General features: G+C 35.7%; 1 protein-coding gene across 1 annotated transcript in view; it reads left to right on the top strand.

Moving 5' to 3' along the window:
* insra (insulin receptor a) overlaps positions 1-21,641 on the top strand; it is a 95,634-nt gene that overhangs the window by 17,241 nt on the left and 56,752 nt on the right. The window contains exon 2 of the mRNA XM_056478596.1: positions 1,013-1,561. Within this exon, the coding sequence (XP_056334571.1) occupies positions 1,013-1,561 (549 nt within the window). The remainder of the gene's footprint in view (positions 1-1,012; positions 1,562-21,641) is intronic.

Below are 21,641 nucleotides of genomic sequence, written 5' to 3'. Positions count from 1 at the left end.
AAGTCAGAATTATTCGCCCCTTGTTTATTTTTTTTTCCCCTTTTCTGTTTAACAGAGAGAAGATTTTTTCAACACATTTCTAATCTTAATAGTTTTAATAACTCATATCTAATAACTGATTTATTTTATCTTTGCAATGATGACAGTAAGTAAGATTTGACTAGATATTTTTCAAGATACTTCTATACAGTTTAAAGTGACATTTAAATGCTTAACTAGGTTAATTAGGTTAACTAGGCAGGTTAGCGTAATTAGGAAAGTTATTGTATAATGATGGTCTGTTCTGTAGACTATCGAAAAAAAAAATAGCCTAAAGGGGCTAATATTTTCGTTCTTAAAATGGTGTTTAAAAAATTTAAAACTGCTTTTATTCTGGCCGAAATAAAACAAATAAGACTTTCTCCAAAAGAAAAAATATTATCAGACATACTGTGAAAATTTCCTTTCAAAGGTGGACTTCAACTGTATTTGACTTTCAAACATCAGAAGTTTATGTCCCCTTATTATGAAAATCATTAGTGAAAAAATCTCAAATTGATGAAATAGTAATAAATGCACTTATTTATCATTTGATGTAGAAATGATTTATATGTAAAAATTAATCAATCTATCTATTCACCCATTCATCAATATTGTCCTATTACCGCTGGGTGTTTTCCATTCATTTGATACGCATCTCTCCAGCTGTACAGCTCATGCACTTCTAAAGCAGCACTGGAATGTGAAAAGCTGCGGGACAAGCTTTTATTATCTTCATTAACCATGTTTGTGTCATATGGAACGCATCAGTTCAAAGACAGAAAATTGAACCGTGCGACACAAAACTTTATGTAGTACAAATAATTTTTTATGGCTCTCTCTTTATGATCTCCTTTACTGCCTTCTATAGAATACATTTTTGCATTACTCTTGTATTTGCACTCATTCCAGCCTAAAATACTTTCAATTAAAGGTCATCATCTGCAATCCATTTTTACCAATTAACATTTCCTCATCATCTTTGTTGTTGCAGTTTGCTCAAGTAAAGACATCCGAAATAACGTGACCAACCTGCGGGTGCTGGAGAACTGCACGGTGATCGAAGGCCACTTAAAGATCCTGCTCATGTTCACCACCAAACCTGAGGATTTCCGTGGCCTGAGTTACCCCAAGCTGACGGTAGTGACGGACTACCTGCTCCTGTTTCGTGTTTACGGCCTGGAGAGCCTCAGTGACCTGTTCCCCAACCTGACAGTGGTGCGAGGCAATAATCTGTTCTTCAACTATGCGCTGGTGTTGTTTGAGATGCTGCAGCTGAAGGAGATCGGCCTTCACAGCCTGATGAACATCACCCGCGGAGCCGTACGCGTGGAGAAGAACCCCGACCTCTGCTACCTCTCCACCCTCGACTGGTCCATGATCCTGGACTCGGTGGAGGACAACTACATCGTGGCCAATAAGAATGATCGGGAGTGTGGAGACATCTGCCCCGGCACGGTTCTGGGCAAAACCACATGCCCCCTCACCACCATCAACGGCGACTTCAGCGAGCGCTGCTGGAACCAGAAGTACTGCCAAAGAAGTATGTAGCCTTTAATTTGAGATTTACTTGTGTTTAAATAGGAGTGAGCATAAAAGGTTGGATATTCGATCTGCAATAATTGTTGGAGCACTTTAGAAAACACCAAGATAAACACAGAGAGTGCAAACTGAGGGTGGTTGCACACTTTTGGTGAACATCAGGTTTCATTTGACATAGTTCAGGTTGTTTGGTTAATGCATTGGTCTCAAAATCAATTTCTGGACGGCCGCAGCTCTGCATAGTTTTCTCCACCCCTATCAAACACAGCTGATCCAAATAATCAAGGTGTTCAAAAGAGTCATGAACACCTTCATTATTTGGGTGAGCTGTGTTTGATCAGGGCTGGAACAAAACTTTGCAGAGCTGCGGCCTTCCAGGAATTGAGTTTGAACACCTTTGGGTTAATGTGTTTGTTGTCTTCTGAACTTGTGTGCCGGTGTCCAGGTGAAAAGGGGGATTTGGGGTTGAGTTTAAGTGCACTTTGGTACGTTTCATTTCTGATGTGAATGCAGTCGCACCAAATCACAAAAGGAAACCTCTATTAATCACGTATGAATCAGTCAAACTGTAACACAAGCTTAAATAAAGTAAAAAAAATTGGATGCACTTTCTCAAACTGAAACCAAACGGAAATTCATTATTGTTATTTTATTAAATATTATAATTTTAGAAGTTTTTTTAAATTTAATTCCATAACTTGGATCAGGGGTGGGCATACTCGGCCCTGGAGGGCCGGTGTCCTGCACAGTTTAGCTCCAACTCTACTATCAAACAACCTGCTTATAGATTTCTAGTGATCTTGAAGACATTGATTAGCATGTTCAGGTGTGTTTGAGCTAAACTATGCAGGACACGTTAAAGTCTAGATAGGATACAGCTGCGGACACGCACATCAGTATAGCATAATTTTTGTAACACTGTAAAACAATAATTAAGATTTTTACTGTACTGTGATGTTTGGGTTTAGTGTTGGGTTGGTGGTAATAAAATTGTTATTAAAATACAATTTATGGGGTAATTTAAGGAATAACATAAATAACACTAGGTACGACTGTTTTTACATTGTGATGTTTGGGTTTAGGGCTGGGGTAGACGTTAATAAAATACAATAAATGGGAAATTTAATTAATTCATTCGTTCATTCATTTTCTTTTTAGCTTAGTTGCTTTATTAATCAGGGGTTGCCACAGTGGAATGAACCGCCAACTTATCCAGCAAATGTTTTATGTAGCGGGTGCCCTTCCAGCTGCAACCCATCACTGGAAAACACCCATACACTCTCATTCACACACATACACTATGGACAATTTAGCTTACCCAATTCACCTATACCACATGTCTTTGGACTTGTGGGGGAAAGCAGAGCATCTGGAGGAAACCCACGCAAACACGGAGAGAACATGCAAACTCCACACAGAAACGTCAACTGACCCAGTCGATGCTTGAACCAGCAACCTTCTTGCTGTCAGGCGATTGTGCTACTCACTGCGCCACCGTGATGCCCTAAATGGTAAATTTAATAAATAATATAAATAATTCTTGTTAACTTTCGGGCGTCGTATCTGATCTAGCAACAACTGCAGGACACTGACCCTTCAGGACAGAGTTTGCCCACCCCTGACTTAGATTACACCGATTTCGAAAAACCCAAGCTAATAAAATAGCAACATTTTATTGACGGTGAAGGTCGAGATGGGGTCATTTTTAGCAGCGTTGCCATGACAGCGCAGTAGCGCTATTGCCAGCAGCAGGAATAATTACTACGTAGAAATGCACAGTTCAGTGCAACACAGCTTAATATGTTTGGCTCGTATAGAGAATACCATTTTCGGTTGATAATTTTTAGTTGCCGAAAATTCGGTGCGTGCATCCCAAGTATTTATGCGTTTACTCACTTGGAGAGAACTTTTATCTAATTGCTTAATTTCAGGAGATTTTACATGACATTCTTGATAAATAGATGCATTTACTGCTCAGTTAGTGCACTGAAAACAAAACTGTATTTTTAAAGTTCGAATTTGAACCATGCAAGTGGAGGCGTCCAGATGTTTCTCCTATGCCACCTTTACCAAGCAACATCTGCCATTGTGATGATGCAAACATATGAGCTTTCAGAAGTCAATTTTCATGAAGTTGACATTCCCTTACAATATATATCATAACAGCAAGAACACAGCTTAAACATGAACATTTGTATGCAGGTAGGCATTTGTATTTACATCATTTGTTTATAAGGAGAATATGGCAATATTCTGATTACAGATTACTTCATGTTGACAAAAGCAGATGATATGCTTTCACTTTAGAACTGTAGTATAAGTTGTCCAAACCTAAAGTTTAAGTAACATAAGTAAAATAAAATTAAAAATAAAAAAAGTAAAATAAGTTTAAATAAGTTTTTTTTAACCATTTTTATTATTTGTTTTTATTTCTCTTATACTTGTTTTCTATTCCTGTTTATGTAAAGCACTTTAAATTGCCACTGTGTATGAAATGTGCTATATAAATAAACTTGCCTTGCCTAAAATAAGTAACTTAAAATAAAAGTCATTACATCAAATAACAAGCTGTTACGTGTATTTTAACTAAAAACACACAGGATGTACACAAATGAATATGCTTGTTGTGAATATGGCTTAATTGTGTTGAAAAGCATTGACAGCAATAAAAAAAGAATAACTTCTCATTAATCTTAATCTCCATAAAAGAATCTTCATTTTTCTGTGCTTGAATGTTCAATGGAATAATACAGGCAAATGCCATTCCCTACTTTCAAACCCTCCCACTGAATGCCCTTGCACCCTCGAGAGGAATTCGCCTCCCCTCCGTCATCCGATAATCATTTCATTTCTCCATTTTCACTGGCGCATTAAGGTAATAATATTTACATTACCATAGAGTCTTGAGATGTTTTGAGAAGTGAGCGGAAAGTTGTCAGGCCTCTGTGTGTGTGTGTCAGAGTGTGTTGGCAGTACATTCACTGGTTTCTTTCAGCTGTAGAGATGGCCAACACCAACCATGCTTGAAGCAACAAGTCAGGTGATCGGCTACAGTTAAGTAAGCCAAGTTTCTGTGTCAAAGCATGAACCATGGTCCAGATTATGATGCAACCGCTCTATTTGTGCAGTAGTTTGGGATGTGGGAGGTGCTTTGTGTAGGTGTTTGTGCGTTTTCTACCTGACTGAATCGGTTTTGCGTCTTGAACCGGTTACAGCGTCAAGTAGTCAATTTCTCGACCTACGATGAGTTTGAACATACGGAAGAACTTTGCATATTGGTGCAATGCCCTTTAGCTTGCATAATTACGCAACACATGGGAAACATCATGCAACTGTTCTTTGAACCAGCAACTTGGTGTCATGTGTGTGTTTGAAGGCAGGATCCTGTTTGGTTTGGAAAGGGTCTTTGTTAACCCCTTTTTTTAAATTAATGGATTTGATCGATCTCCTGTCTACCTGTGTTCATTTGTACAGATGTGTGCAATTAGTTTTCAGGCAGAACTCTCTTTGTTTTACCTTGAAGATGGTCCTGAGTCATATGTGGTGACCAGAATAGATGCACAGTGGTGTTCTTTTGATTTGTGCCAGTTTCCTAGCTACCATCCAAACAGCACAGCAACATGCTAAAGCCATTCCAGTGCCAAAATGTAACTCTAATATTGGCATTGCTTTACACATCATAGTTATTGCTCAAAGTTGAGACACCCAATTTTGCTCTCAGCAAGAAATTACAAAGTCACATATTTTATTTGCATAGAAAACATATTTAAATGTAAGTAAACATTTAAAGATGCTCTATGTAAGTTTTTGACTCTTCTAAAGCATAAAAATAGCATAGTATGTATGCAGATATTTAAGAAACATGTCAAGTGAACATTCTTATTTATCTGAAAAACAATGGTGAAGTCAGTTATTCTGCTTTGAATATGTGCGTTACATGTCGAAGCATTGTCTTTGTTTTGGTTCTTTTAACCCACCCACTGCCAGTTTAGCCAATTATATTTCAGCACCCCGGGTTGCCTTGGTGGGAAACAGCATATTTCATTAATTTATTCAGGAAGGCCCTTAAATGCATGCGCCCATGACCGAAATGCGACCTTCAGTGGACAGTACCAGCCTCCGAAATGAGACGCAGATTAAGAGTTCCACATGAGGTGGTTATTTATTAGCAAATAAAATAAATATTACCAACGTAACCATTAGGTGAGCAGGTTACATTGTAAAACTGTGTCCTAACAACATGCTTTGAGACAAGATTTGCAGTGAGAAGCAATTTGACTGTTTGCATTAGACTAAACACGACAGAAATTTAAATACAGCCACTCAGAGACACAGAATAACATTACTGCACTGCACCTTAGCAAAATGGCAAGGTTTATGAGCTAATAAATACATATTAAATCTCTTTAACATTATTATATGTACATGCTGAATCACTGATATTTGTTAACTTGGCTTGAACTGAGTCACTGTTCTAAAGTTCAATTTGAAACGCTTTATTTTATTCTCAAGACCTGAGGTGAACTATCCCCTGCTGCTTTCAGTAGTATGACAATAAATGTCAGGTAAAATGGCATTCAAACTCACAAAATTAGCATTTATCAATGAATAACGCACACAAGGTGTACCTGAGGTTATCAGTATTCACCTGTGAGAAATATAGAAGCTGTTTCTTTCTTTCTTTTATTTCAGGTGTTGGTTAGGACAAAAATTTCTTTTAGTATGGAAAATATTACTTCTATTGCATGCCATGGCTTTTAGTTGGAAAACGGTTCAAATCAGCCTTTAGGCTTGATATAGTCAGGCACACTCGCATCAATCTGGCAATCTACGCTTGCGTAGTTTTGATGTGTTTTGATCCAGGAGTGCAATACCTAGTTCAACCTCTAGGTGTCAAACTGCACCTTTAACTATTCACCTTATTCTCTGCGTACGAGCGGGCGCAGCCATTGAAATCTTCTTGGCTCGAGACTTTCGGTCTCATTCACTTCCATTCATTTTTAGATGTTAAAAATGGCTCGCTTTGCTGCTTGATGTTGCAAACTGATGTTTTCTTATGTTATTCTACTTTGTCTGTATAGTCATGAAAACACTTGCTGTAGAGCAAGTAGTTTGACCGTTTATTATTCCTAGTCATTTCTCCCATAGGCAGCTAAGTCGGAAGTTCTAAAACAATCGCAAAAACGAGCACACTTCTGCATTAAAGAATAAGGTCAATATAAGTAATTTTTCACTTAACTTTAAGCAAGTAAAATGTTAATATTGGTGAAATAGTGTTTTTATTTATTTATTTATTTATTTTGGCCTGTGCTTGTTAAGCTATCTAAATAAACAACTGATAGTACTCAATGGTAAAAAAGCAACTACAAATCCTAAATAAAATGTAAATCTGTATTACATATTTACATTTTATGGGTCATATATACTACATTAAATAATTTGTTTGACCAATAATAATAAAATGCAGAAAATTCTGCTTTTTAATAACAGGAATAAATGTCATTTGAAAAATACATTAAAACACGTTTAATAATGTTTCAAATAGTGTTACCCTTTGCAGTTGATCAAGTAAAAGCTCTCGTAAGTAAAAGAGGATTGAAAAATCATATTGACCCCAATCACAATCTTCAATAGTGTACAAACTCCTTATGTTTTGAATAACAGACAATTTTTATTTATTATTATTATTTTTTTTGTGGAGTTGAGGGACAAACTACCTGGAGGTGATGAATGCAGGAGGAAGGATAAGCTGAAGTCCTTGTTAAGTACCTTGATAAAATCCTTGTTCGGGCCACTTTTACTCACATCTGGTAAGTTGCAGTTGTTCAACTGGGAATGGAGTTTTTGACCAATTGCAGGGATTAAAAAGCATTGTCTAATGATAGAATCAGTCCTGGCCTGCTGCTCGGTCTGTGGTGTAGAACTTGTGGTCAGAGGTCCAATACTGCAGCAACTGTATTAAACCACAGAGCACCCAAGAACAGATACTGTATGAAGGTTGTTTTCAAACAGCTTTGATTTGTGTATGTTGCACAGACCTTGTGGTGTTTTTTTGTGTGGACTGCAGGAGATATTTTATTTATCTATTAAGCTATTTAATGTATGAAGTGCTGTTTTAGATATTGTTTTGTGAAATTAGCAGAAAAAAATGACAGACTGTGCAAAGTGTGTACATTCTATTCAGCTCTGAGCGGTTTCTCAGCCATTTGGCACTTGCTAATTTTGGCAATAAACCTAGTCTCATTTTCATCATACATGTTGCAACATGCCCAAAAACATTGTATCTGGGCACTGTTCATGTCTATATATCAAGAGATTCATAGTCAAATTAGTACACAAAATCTCAGTGTCAGCCGTGTTCTGCAGCGTAACACACTTTAAAACTTTTACTCATGTTCATATATTTATTCATGTAATATCTGTGCAGTTTATTAAAAGAAGTATTCAAATAATCATATAGATTCCATTTCAAATAAACTTACTACGGATACTATGTTATACTATGTTTCAGTGCCTTAGCAACATAATACCAGATAAAAACTAGGCCACTGACATTCGTCATGGTTCATCCAATCACAGCTGGTCGGCCGATACACATTACTGTTTACACTTGGCATTGACATTTAACTCAGATGTGTCTCCTGTGACCACTTGTGATCAGATTGTCTTGAAAGGAGAGCCTTTGAATTCATAACCGCTTGCATCACTTGCTATCAGTGTAATGCTGCATAAAAAACACACAGAATGGTGCTACACTGGTCTGGTACTGGTGTGTGTACTTGTTATTAAAATTAATATTAATGCTAATTATTTTGGAATTAAGCTTCTATATTGACATTTATTATGTATATTAATGAATCATATGCTTTCACCTGAAAAAAATGATCTGTCACAGAAATAATTTGCTTATTTTTAAAGTGTTTAATACATACAGCATAGTGAATGTTTTGTGAGATGAATATGTATAGGAATGTGTGTAATATAATATAATTTAATATAATATTCATTTCTTTTTGGCTCGGTCCCTTTATTAATCTGGAGTCGCCACAGTGGAATGAACCATCAACTTATATAGCACATAGTTTTACGCAGTGGATGCCCTTCCAGCTGCAACCCATCACTGGGAAACACCCATACACACTCAATCACACACATACACTACTGCCAATTTAGATTACCCAATCCAACTATACCACATATCTTTGGACTTGTGGAGGAAAGTGGAGCACCTGGAGGAAACCCACGCCAACACGGAGAGAACATGCAAACTCCACACAGAAATGCCAACTGACACAGCCAAGGCTATAATATAATATAATATAATATACCTATAATATAATATAATATAATATAATATAATAAATATATTACCCTCTTGCGTAAGCATTTACTCTTAAGTTTCTCTTCTCAAGTGGTTTGAGTAATTATTTACCCAAGGGTTAATTCATTGTTTACTTTAAAAAGATTCTTTGAGCCTTTTAATTTCTTCATGCAATTTATTAATGTTAGTATTAGCGTAAGGTTCGTGAGTGTTCCCGCTCAATGTATCAGTTTGACAAGCTCCATAATCGAGCGCTAATCCCTGCAGGATTAAACTGTTAGTAAGGTGAGTTTTCCACGCTCATCAATCTCTCTACGGGGAGGATCTCACACATTCTGTCTCCCCCTCTGTCATTTGCTGAGGTCCCTCTGTCCTATATGCGTCTTTGCATAACATTGAATCACATTAAGAGCTTTTGTCTTACATGCATGTCTGTCCAGCTGCTGGATTTCAATAGGCATCCAACTGTGTCCCTTGCCCTCAATCCCAATCCACGTGGAGGGAGTTGCAGAGCTGCATTGCTTAATTCTGTCTGTAGGTGATCTGCGGCTACTGCAGCCGTGCACTATTCCCTGTGTCTGATCCGGAGGGAGAGGAAAGTTACTGAGCACGGTCAGACCAGCAGGCCTTTCGCACAGCTGCTTCTGAAAGAGGAGGAGGAGGGAAAGAGATAGCAAGAAAAAAGACACTGTGGTAACTACACAGGGACGTGCAGCCAAAGTCTCTTTTGCAGATTTCCGCAGTTTCATTGGCAGCTGTACAAATGCGGTTTTGTTTCATATTTGGAATATTTTGAAAGTCTTGGCACTGGTTTTTCTTGAGCTGCTTTGCTCAGTGAGCATATTTTAAATCTTGGAAGCAGTAAAACTGATTTAAATCTATTGCTGTTGAGGAATTAATAAAGTCTGATTGTAGTTCAGGGCCTTTTTTGGAATTTTGAATGTCTGATGCTCACTTTTAACAACCAACCTCACTGAAATGAACTGAATAACCCAGTGTCATCCTGCACGACGATACAGCAGGAGCCCCGAATTCAATATGCCCAACAGCCGCCCTGAGGGGAACTAAGCCGTTAAATGGGCAAATAATAGGGTAAACTGGAACCCTTGAAGGATGATGATATACTTGAATGGTTTTCTTAAGGCACACGTGTAATCGTGTACAGTACAAATGGGAAGAACATTGGTGATTTGGGAACAGTTTTCTGCCTGTCCTTTAAACTTATGAAGTTCGCTTTCAGTCTAAAGTCCATGTTTTGTGTTAGATCTCTTAGTGGATCTAGAGTTGAGGCTTCTGTTCAGGCTGTCAGCCAGTGCTGAACAAGGCTGGGCTTTCCACGGCACAGAATTTTTTTTTTACACACATTAGTAACATTAGTAACACAGCTGGGATGCAGAAACAGTAGTTTGACTGAAAGAACAGAAACACTGTATGTAGCTTAATGTTTAAGTCCTGGCTTGAACTGCATTTGGCTTAGCTATATTTTATTAGCAAGTATAGTATTTATTTAAAAAAAAATTAATAAGCTTTGAGTAGCCACTCATATCCGATTTGCAAAGCTTAGTCTGGGTCATATATTCTGTCTGACTGCTTGTGCACCCACGGCAATATTGAGGAAACTATTTTGAAACTGTAGCTTCCCAAGTTACAGGCTACACATCAAGTCGTTAAATGACTCTACCCTGTTAAAAGAGCAGTTTGCCACACTACAAGCTTCTAACAAAGCTACGAGCTCAGAATAGCTCACTAGATGTTATTTTAGGGAGTGTTTGTTTTCAGATAACAAAGATATTGAGGGTAGTTATGCTAACCAAAACTAGATTATTTTAATATTTAATTATTAGATAATCATTTTTGTTTCAAAGTGAAAACAAGATTATTTTTGCTTGCATCTTTGGCAGATTCTTTTGCTTGTTTTAAGGAGAAACTCACTTCACTTTGACTTGATATTTCTGAAAACAACAAATTGTGAACAGTGCTGTTTGTGGGCTCTAGATTTCAAAATATGCTTTTGTTTCAGTATTAGGGCTGGGATATTGCAAAAAAAATATCACTATCATGTTTCATATAATTTAATATCGATAATAATCAAGAATATTTTTTTAACAATACATTTATGAATATTATTATGATTTTTTGTTATTTAACCACTTTATTTTAATTTACCAACATTACTAGGGCAAAGAGTTTTAATAGTCAAAAACAAAAATATTTAAAATATCTGATCTTTTTATAATAAAATAAACATAAGTGGTAAAGAGACTCTTAAACTTGATAAATAAAATGTTACACAGTGTGTGCACTGATAAAGGTAGATCAATATCTGTAAGGTGTCAATAATAATGGTACAGTAAACTCTGTAAACAAAACAAATGATAATCAAATCTGAGCTTTCAAGTAAAGGAACTAACCATCATTGTTCAAATCTATACTGCAACATTACAAGTTGTGAAGTTGAATGACTGTATTACCCCCTATGTTAAAAATCTTTCAGATTGGGAGCTAGTGGCTGGGATGCACAAGAAAAGTAACCAAAAAGCTACTCTGGCTACATCCTTGCATCCTTTTTTATATACAATCTCCTCACTGCTGGTATACAGCCCCCATTTTCGCATGTGTTGTTATTCACATGAAGTGACAGGTACGAGCACGTGGTTTTCTTCCCCATTTACTATGGCGTCTCTTGTAACTAGGCGACCATCAACCGTTTTCTCAAAGGATGACAAATGAAAAACCGTTGCTACAGCTCTGATGCACTTTTATGGAGAAAAGTAAAAAGTGCTGCAGTGTTTGTCTGAGGTAATTAGTCTGCTGTTACTGAAATGGTTATAATCCATACAAAGTGTGAAACAGATTGGTTAGTCCTACTTGCATGAATTGCGGTGCGCTCGCGGCATTCTATAAAATTCAAATGTTTTTTTTTAACTAGGCGTACCTGGAAAATGAAAGCGCGTAACATGTGCGCTGCTTGTGCACCATTTGCTCGTTGTGCAATTCACGCTCCTCCATTGGAAATGACAAACTTGCACACTAAGCTTATTGGCGTTCCTTCCAAGGCGTGCACTTAGAAGCCACATTTTAATAAAACTATAGCGCATCATACTGAAACTGCATACCTAATAGTTATTGACAGTAGTGTTCGATTAATAAATATTGATACCAATTTTATATGTGACCCTTGACTTGAGAACGGAGGAGGATAGGTTATGAGGGAAAGCAACTCAATTTAAGAAGGAATTATTGCATCATACTGGATATAATTGCATCATGTTATTGCTTGAAGTCATAGATGTTGCAATCATAATGAAGCATACATGATTTATACCACTGTGTGGCCAAACACTTTTTGTGCATGTGAAAATAGAGAGAGGGGGGGGGGGGGTTAAGATTAATTCAAATTTACATTCTAAGACAATTTAATTTTGGATTAAATCGAGGTATCACTCGAATCGAAATTGATTTTTTATGTATGTCTTTTTAAGTAAAAATATTAGATACATTTTAATTGCACCAATGCGCTTAGGTCCACTCTCTGTATTACGCTGCCTGACTGCCTGTCTGGGTTTCAACCATGGTAGTAACGGACTGAACACTGGGAGACTGGACAGCCTAATTTAACCCAATGCATGAACTTGTGGACGTGCATTGCAAAGCTGGTGCAAATACAACAAATACAAGCATTTAAGTTGTGAATTTCTCTTTTGTTAATACCTTTCGTTTGCTGCGCTTTGGTCCACTCTCTCATGCTGCTCCAGTGCTGGCTGATGAGGGGATTTACATTGAGACTAATGCAACAATTAAAATAATGCATGTCTTCGCGCTTTACTAAATCACGTCTGTGTGGATTGTCAAGACATATTACTTTATCAAGGTAATTAAATGGTGGAAAAAAGAAAAATAGAAGACATATATAATTTTATATTAGACACACATCTGATGCTTGTATTTGTACCAGCTCCACATCCACAACTTCACACCTGAAACAGTAGACAGACTGGTCTTCCTTTCAAGAAACCTGTTAAGAACAGCTACATGTGACTTATCAACAACATGCTTTGTTTGCACGATGGTCTACAAAGTGTTTTTTTTATTAAACTGTTGTAAATTTGCTTAACGTTGTGAGTTGACTGATGTAACGTTTACATTGGTTATTGTCTTACTATATTCAGAACAGAAGTATATAATGTTTAATTCAAATTGCACAATATTTTCTTTGATGTCTCATTCAAATCTTCTGCAACGATATTTAACTCGTGAATTTGTTTTACATTTATTTACACCTTGTTGACCAATTTAAGTATGGCATGGCCAATAAAAATACAATGTTCCTTAACCAGATGGTTTTTCAAGTTACTTATAAAGAGAATGTTACTTCAGTCATGTTGTTATAATGTTTTAAGTTGACTAGTTACACAATAAAAAACTCGAAATCGTGAATTGGTCAAACTTTATGAAAAAAATCTGATTTTTTTTTTTTGCCATATCGCCCAGCCCTAAAGCCAAGTGAGAGATGCAGGCTACATTTTAATTTCTGTTTTAAAAAAAAACAAACATCTGAGTGTTTTGTTGTGGTTCTGCATACATTGGTATAGTAATGCATGCTTGCAAACGTCTATCTATTCTGGTATTACTTTTTAAAAAGGGATCTGAATATGAACATCAATTATATTAATAGCATGAGAAATCAAGACGAAGGCTAGCGGAAAGGTTTTTAATGGAACTGTTTTATTTTTAACACGCTTTATAAGTATAGACCTTGAGGAGTGAGATCCTTCCTGTAGTTTTTTTTTTTTCCTCTTGCAAGATGACTCCAGATTCACACGCATCAGTGACCTTCGCGTCTCCATCCGTTTTGATCTCTGAGGGCCCGTAAGGTTCAGAAAATAACTCACCTATGCATCTGTTATTTATGTGCGGAAATGAGATCTTCTGTATATACTCGATGTTTCTCAGCGCTGCTAAGAAACGTGAGTAACTCTGGGGTGAAAGTGTGTATAAAGTGCACACAGGGGTGTTTCCTAAAGGAAGGACAGTCAACAGGAGAAGGCCTACCGCGTCCCGTTTCCCTCTCAGTTGCCTGATACTCCGGTACTATAGGAAACGCTGGCGCCAATTCAATCTCAGCATGGAACAATAGCTGTTGCTGAACTTCACAGAATGTTCGTCCCAATTGTTTCCAGGAATTGTTAGTTGGTTTCCTACTGGGAGGTTATGAATGGTCCCAGGGGCAGAGCTGCTAGACCCTTTGACCATTACCACCGACACCATTAAACAGGAACCAAACCCTTCCAGTGTGGTGCTTCGCTGTGCAGAGGATAAGATTGTTTTCTTTCAGAGTTCAAGGGAAGACCAAGGCATGTGTTAAGATCCGTATACGTGGAATGCGATTTGGGAGAATGGAAAAATGGGAACTTGACGTGAACTACTGAACACCATGCCAATCCCATTTTTTACTATAAGGTACAAATCTGCTCAGCACGACTCTGTACTGCTCGTCTCGGCTCATTACAGTGTTCTTTTCACTGCAGTTTAGTACTTTATCGTTGTGCCGCCTCTTCTAATGTAACATTCTGGATTGCCTCATCCAGCTCTAGATCCACTTCTCTGATCAAGCATGCAATGAATAACCGATTTCACTATTAACCGCGCTTTAATTAGTCATGGTTAATTAATCGTAAAGGCTTTTTAACATTGCGTTTCTGTGCAGAACTAGACTGCTGCAACTATCAAAGTTAATCCAAGCACACTGGATTAAAGGCTGATTTTAACTATGGCTGAGGCTATTAACTAAGTGCCGTTCACATATCCCATCTTTTGTACGCGCAAGTTAATTTTCTCCAGTGGAGGTGTGTGGCTTGCACGTGCATATTGGCAGCAACGTGCAGGCAGCGCGCAAGCGGCACAATGCACTCACGCTTTCCAGGCGCACCTAGTTGAAAGAATGCCACAAGCGCACTGCAAGTCACGTGACAAAAAAAATGGACAGATCAGCTTCATACTTTTGATGGAATATACACATTTCTACTCCAAAGAGGAAAAAAAAAACTACAAAATAAAAATGCAAACAATTTTGTAATCTAGTTGATCGAAAGTGCCTTCCAGAAGGAGGTTCAGCAACTTTTTCAGCAGACTAAATTTGTTCTCTTTAAAAGGGAAATACTTGGCTAATATGTAGCTTAGATTTACATTAGACTCTGACTCCTGTTTATGATGATTATTTTATATCAATGCGATTTGTAAGTTATATCATCGCTGAGTTTTACACAGAATGATGATGGATGGCGTACTTGCACAGGGCTTGCAAAATTTCTAAATTCCTGGTAGCCGTCGGGCATTCTTTAGTTTTTGGTAGCCCAAATATAAATTTAAGAATTCCAAATGGAAAATACATTATTTATTATATAAACACAAAAACAACATTTACTATAAAAAAATATATAATGGCTATATTGTTAATTGTTATAGGCTATATATTCACTTTTAAATAACCAAAATTGTATTATTTAACTTAAAAAAAAAAAGTTTTGTTTAATTATTTTTTAAAAATAAAACGTTAAATAAAGTAAACATTGTTTCAGGTTTTTTGTAGCTTTAAAGACATTCCAATATGTTACATAGTAGTTTTTATATTCCCTTGTGGTTATTTTGGTTATTATTTAGTTTCTCCTTTCTATTATCAACAAGTGGATTTATTGCTGCCGTATTAGCAGCACAGCACATATATAATTATCCACTTTGTGAGAGAATGTAAAGGCATTGAAATATACTTTTTCTCCCACTGGCCCACTGAGCAGGTGTTTGGTAGCCTGACTAAAAACATTTTGTGAGCCCTGTTGCAGAAAGAGAGGTAGATCAGCGCTTGCTGAAAAATATACCAATACTGCACAAAGTGAAACTGAACATAAATTTTTTATAATTTAAATAAGACATTCTGATTCATGCGTTTGATGGGAATAAAGTAAACTAGCCCCAAAGTTTATAGACATAGTCTAAAAGCCGAAACTCAAACCTTTTTTTATTTCTTAAGCTCCTCAATTTCCTCTACAGGAGTGAATACAGTGTTAAAGCTTGGTTAGGATGACACATAATTTTTGTCAGTTACAATAGTCAGTGTCAGATTAGGCATTTTTCACTCCTTCCTTAATTTTTGTCATGTGGACATGAAACATGTTAGACTTCATGATGGAAAAGTTTTTAAATAGACAGGAGGTTGCAAAGCTTTTGTGCAATGCTTTAAACTATTAACTTATGTTCAGATTGTTGTTACCACCTTTCCACCAGCATGAACCGGGTGCTAAAGTGGGGGTGGGCAATATGAGCTACAATTCATATCATAATATAGCCCACTTTCTTAATGTAGTTCTAAATTTCTTATAAAATAATGGTGCATTTTGTAAAAAAAGAATTTTTTCAAAATAAAATGCATTGCATATGCGCAATTTTATTAGAAATACTCCTCACCATAAAACACGTGGACGCAACATGATAAAAAATATTTAAACTTGGACAGAATTTAAAAGCTGAGATATTATTTTATAGTAACAAAGCTTGTGTTTACTGGCAGACGCACTTGAAATTATGTTTAGATAAGTTCACCATTAACAGAAAAATTATACAAGGCTCCTGTTAGAGTGCAAACGCAATCAAACAATTTTCTAATCTGGTCACCATGAGTTCTGCTCTTCACAACAAGCTGACATTTTGATATCCTTCATCATTTCTGCAGTTTTGTGATCTTCATCAATTAGAGCTGCACAATATATGGTTTGAGCATCGATATCGCAATGTGTGTATCTGCAATAGTCACATAGCAGGATTAGATTATTTAGTAAATATTAAAAGATTAAATATTATTACTTTTTATTGTTTATACAATGATGACCATGCTGTTTTCCATTCAATTTCTGTACTTGAACACTGTTTGACTCCCCTGAAAAACATAAAGCTTAATTATTTATTTAATCTTTCCTTGTAATACTTGATCACCCTAGTCGATCTAAATTAACAAAATCTTTCCAAATAGAGTTATTCAAGTCATCTGATGAATTATATTCACATCGCAATATGCATTTTGGCAAAAGTATCGCAAGGTTATATTTTTCTAATATCGTGCAGCCCTATCATCAACGATGACACAACAGGGAGAAATCAACCTCCGTTGAGTCTTTACAATCTCCCCATGAGTACTTATGCAAAGTGCAGATACATCTGTACCAGCTCTGCTACAGTACTTGACTCTCCAGTGTATTTATATGGCTAGTGTTATTTTTTTTGGGAAGTTTTTCTCCTGTCTGACTCCTGTGGAATGAGAAAAGAAATGGGGGGTGGGTGGGGGCTGGGGGGGGAGGAATCACATGTGAAAAAATGCGGAGTTCCAGAATACACCCTCTGATTGCATAATCACTACAGACCAATGGTGGCTCCAAGGTGTTTAGTTAAAGTATGCGTGTAGTTATTTTTAGCAGAAAGCTGAAAGAGCATTTTAAAGATGTTTTTTTTTTCTTCTTACTCATGACATCATCTGGGGAAAAAAAATAGTGATCTTAATAGCCACTTAAAAGAAACAAGTACATATTATTGCAAATGAAAGTTCATAGTTATTTATTATAATTGGCTTATAACAGCTTGTTCAGTGTATGTTTATTTGAAGTTTCCACAAGCAGTTCTCACTGGGTTGATCATCAAGGTCGTATCCTCAAGTGGAGCCCCTCCTTTAGGGCTGAGACAAGACCACTGAGTGCCAATGGTATTAACTCAGTCAAAAGCTTTACTGCTCCTGGAATCCCAGACATCCCAAGCATTCATTAAACCTCAGCAGACAAGCATTTCAACAGTGTTTTGAACAGTTTTTCACTCAAAGCTCCTCTGTGAGGGTGTCTCTGGTCAGGCTCTTTAGATATTCTGCACATCTGCGGATCTCCTTTCATACTGATGAATGGTGTTTGTCTTAATCACGGCAATCAGATTTGATTTATGAAGCTTCAAAATGTTAAATATAAAACAGGAGTCATCTTATTTTATCCTGGATGTTTGCAGTAAATGTGATTTGCGCAGTCTCTCTTAAGTAAAATTTATAACTGAAGTATTTACTTTTTGGTTGCAAAAAGCTCTTGATCTACTTGGACTTTGTAAGGGGGTCAAAGCTTCCAAAGAGGGGTATTACTAGACTGAATCTACAAAATATTGCTTGCAGTCAGCTGAAATTTCAATATATATCAGCTTTAGATGGTATTAAATCTAAAGACTACAGTGTTTACAGAATATATGAATTTTACTAACAAAAAAATCCTTTCCTTCATTCCCTTTTCTGTTTCGCCTTTGTTCTGTTGTACTTTTTGTTTCAAGGATGTGTTGTATAGTGATAAATGCATGTTTATGATTACTATAGTAGTTTTTTTTTTTTTTTTGGAACCACTTATGCACCAGTGTGACTTATCTGTAATTTTTTTTCACTCAGCAGTGAACTTTGGTATAACCTGTAGTCGTAGTGGCTTATTTTCTGAAAAATACTTTATTTCATGTAGTGATTTATTTTATTTTATTGTATTTTTTTATTTTAATTAAATTAAATTTTATGGTGTTTAATTTCATTCCATTTTATTTTAATCAGCTTGCCCACGAGTTCCCTGTCATGTCTTAAAAGGCCAGACTGCATGTCTCTATAATTCATGTAATTTTCTAAATGGATGATCAGTGGGAGTGTTTTTTTTATTTATAAATTTTTTTTAGTTGTTGTGGTTTAAATTCTGTGCTTCTAATCATGCAGTTAGTATTCGATATTATCAGGCACACTTTTTGTTTATTTTTTGTGACATAAATATTGCATAGAAATATCTGCATCTACTACCTTTACAAGAAAATGAGCTGGGCTTCCTACATGTAGTATATCCTTCTAAAAGCAGACATGCACGTTTATGTGAGAAACGAATGAAAATTCTGTTCACTGTTAGGCATGCGACGATAACTATTTTCAAGGTATACCAATGTTTGGAAAAATCTGGGTTTTAAAACAGCCAAATATTTGTGTTATAACATTCCTATACAGTATATATTTTTTCTTTTTTTTTTTCTTTTTTTTTTTAGAACAATAGTCGCAAGCAGAAAAGATCTTCAAATATGCTGTTATTTTCAAATATCTGTGTTTTTACTAATGACTAACTAATGAAGACAGCAGAAGTCTGATTTATTTGAATTATTTAGCCTGACATGTTTACTGCTCCAAGTTATTTTAATTGTTTCTTTAAAAAAAAAATAAATAAATAAACACACACAGGTATATATATATGTATGTATGTATGTATGTATGTATGTATGTATGTATGTATGTATGTATGTATGTATGTATGTATGTATGTATGTATGTATGTATGTATGTATGTATGTATGTATGTATGTATGTATGTATGTATGTATGTATGTATGTATGTGTATATATATATATATATATATATATATATATATATGTATATATATATATGTATATGTATATATATATATATATATGTATATATATATATATATATATGTATATATATATATATGTATATATATATATATATATGAGCAATTCCATGCAAATATCAACCTTGCCATAAAATAAATTAAGTTTTCATCAAAATACAGACATTGTTTCTAAGTTTTTTGTGTAAGCAAGTGTTTTACAGTACTTCAAAAATACTCAAAAATGTGTTTATCAATGTTTTCAAACAATTATATTTGATTAACCAAAGTCGCACAAGTGCCAGTTTCACATCCGTCGCATCCATAACGAAGAGATGTCACATCCATAACAACAAATTTTTTCCTCATAAATGCAAAAACATTAGATAAAATTAAATCAATCATTTTTGTTCTATAGAGAACCAACTCTTACCCTTTTGATTAGCATTATTTATTTTGGGTTGTGCAGTTTAATTCACAGAATTTCTACAAAGTATATTGTATACTGTAAACTTTTTTTGTCACATCCATAACGCATTATTTTTTTCCTCATTTAAAGTACAAAACATGATTACAGATCAATATTTTTCTGCTCCCATAACTCTGTGGTGAGTTGTTCTCGAAAATATAAACAGATGTTTCAATATAATGTTAATGTATACTTTCTATGTGAATTTATGTTTGGAGTTTTTACTGAAAATGTCACATCCATAACGCTGGAATTGCTCATTGCTGATTGCTATGACCAGATCGGGTCAGTGACGTTAACTCAATTGTCCAGTTCATTTATGTCAACTGAATCAGCTGTTTCTCGGAAAAGATCAATGTCAAAAGTGATGTGTTAATTTAAATGATTTGTTAATTAAATATCAGACCTCACAACCTGTTTTACTAACAAGCAGAGGAGATCTAGGGCCATTACCAAACATTTCAAGAAGGCCGTAATTCAATTTTGGAAATAGCGGTAATTCTAATTCCCTTTTCATGGAAAGATTTTATAGTTGTATTATAGAGTTCTTATAAGATTTTTACTTTACTTATAGAAGTTTTTTACTTTTACAGTTAATTTAATAACTTGTTGAATCACAATGTTGGGTGTATACTCTATATTTGTATACCGTGTCTTCAAGTTAAATTTTCAGCAATGTGCAAACTTTAGTGACACTGCAACAATGGCTAAATCGAACCAATGACTATTCTGAAAACTATCCCAAAAATTGCAGATGTTTTAGAGAGAGAATGCCTTTCCAAAATCCTGTGGTCTTTGCACTTGACCACTTGTCTACTTGCACGACGTTGTTCCTATATTTGGCCTTAAAGACCACATGTGTGTATGTACAACATTTGATTCCCTAATCAATTACAGTTAACAATTTATCCAGACATTTTTAGCATAATATAGATGTAATAATTTACTTTGCACTAAAATAACACAGTTTGATCAAGTTGCAAGTGGACGCTAAATACAGGTTTAAAGGCAGTATCTTTTTACTGTAGATGTCTCTTAAATACCAGATCCACCCAAAACCAGAGCCCAGTGTTTCGGTATGCATTAATGTGGTGCAGACCAAAAGGGAGAGATGGTGCTGTTGCTTCAGTAGCCTTAGGGGTGTGTTGTCCAGACGGATCCTCAAGCTTCAGTTTGGGGTGTGGTAGACATAGTTGATCTGACATTCCTCTCTGCTGTTCAAACAGAGAAAGAGGTAAATTATAGTAGTAATTCACACGAAAATTAACATTCTGTCATCATTTATTTACCTCCATGTCATTTCAAGCCTATATAACTCCTTCAGTTTGTAGAACTATGAATTTAGAAGAGCATTTGGGTTTGAAACAATATTGCACCCCATTATATATATTTATTTACAGTAAAATTATATATATATAAAAAAACAGTTACTTAACTGTAAATAAAATAAAATAATGTTTCCAGCGTGTTGCCAATGTTATTTCGATGTTTAATTTAACTTGATGTACTAAAATTAACTAAAATAACTGAAAAAAAAAACATATAGGTATATTTAGACAATGCTTTCCACACATAGACTTTACTTTGGCGGGTAAATTTGGTATATTTGGGTATATTAGTCTATTTGGTGACATTTATTTGTTTTTCATTATTATCATCCTTTTACACTTTTTTTTTTTTTTGTGTGTGTGTCCGCCCAATACCCAAACATCCGCGATCGAATAACTAGTGGAAAATCTCCTCTTGCCGCCCTACAGGTTTCCTACTTCTTATGGTGTGTGTGAGAACTGTCAGCATGCTCACAGACAATCTCACATGCTCTGCAGTGTCCTACAGAAACGTGCCTTTTTG

This window comes from Danio aesculapii, chromosome 2, assembly GCF_903798145.1.
Source record: "Danio aesculapii chromosome 2, fDanAes4.1, whole genome shotgun sequence".
NCBI lineage: Eukaryota > Metazoa > Chordata > Actinopteri > Cypriniformes > Danionidae > Danio > Danio aesculapii.
This window is presented reverse-complemented; position numbering and strand designations above follow the sequence as displayed.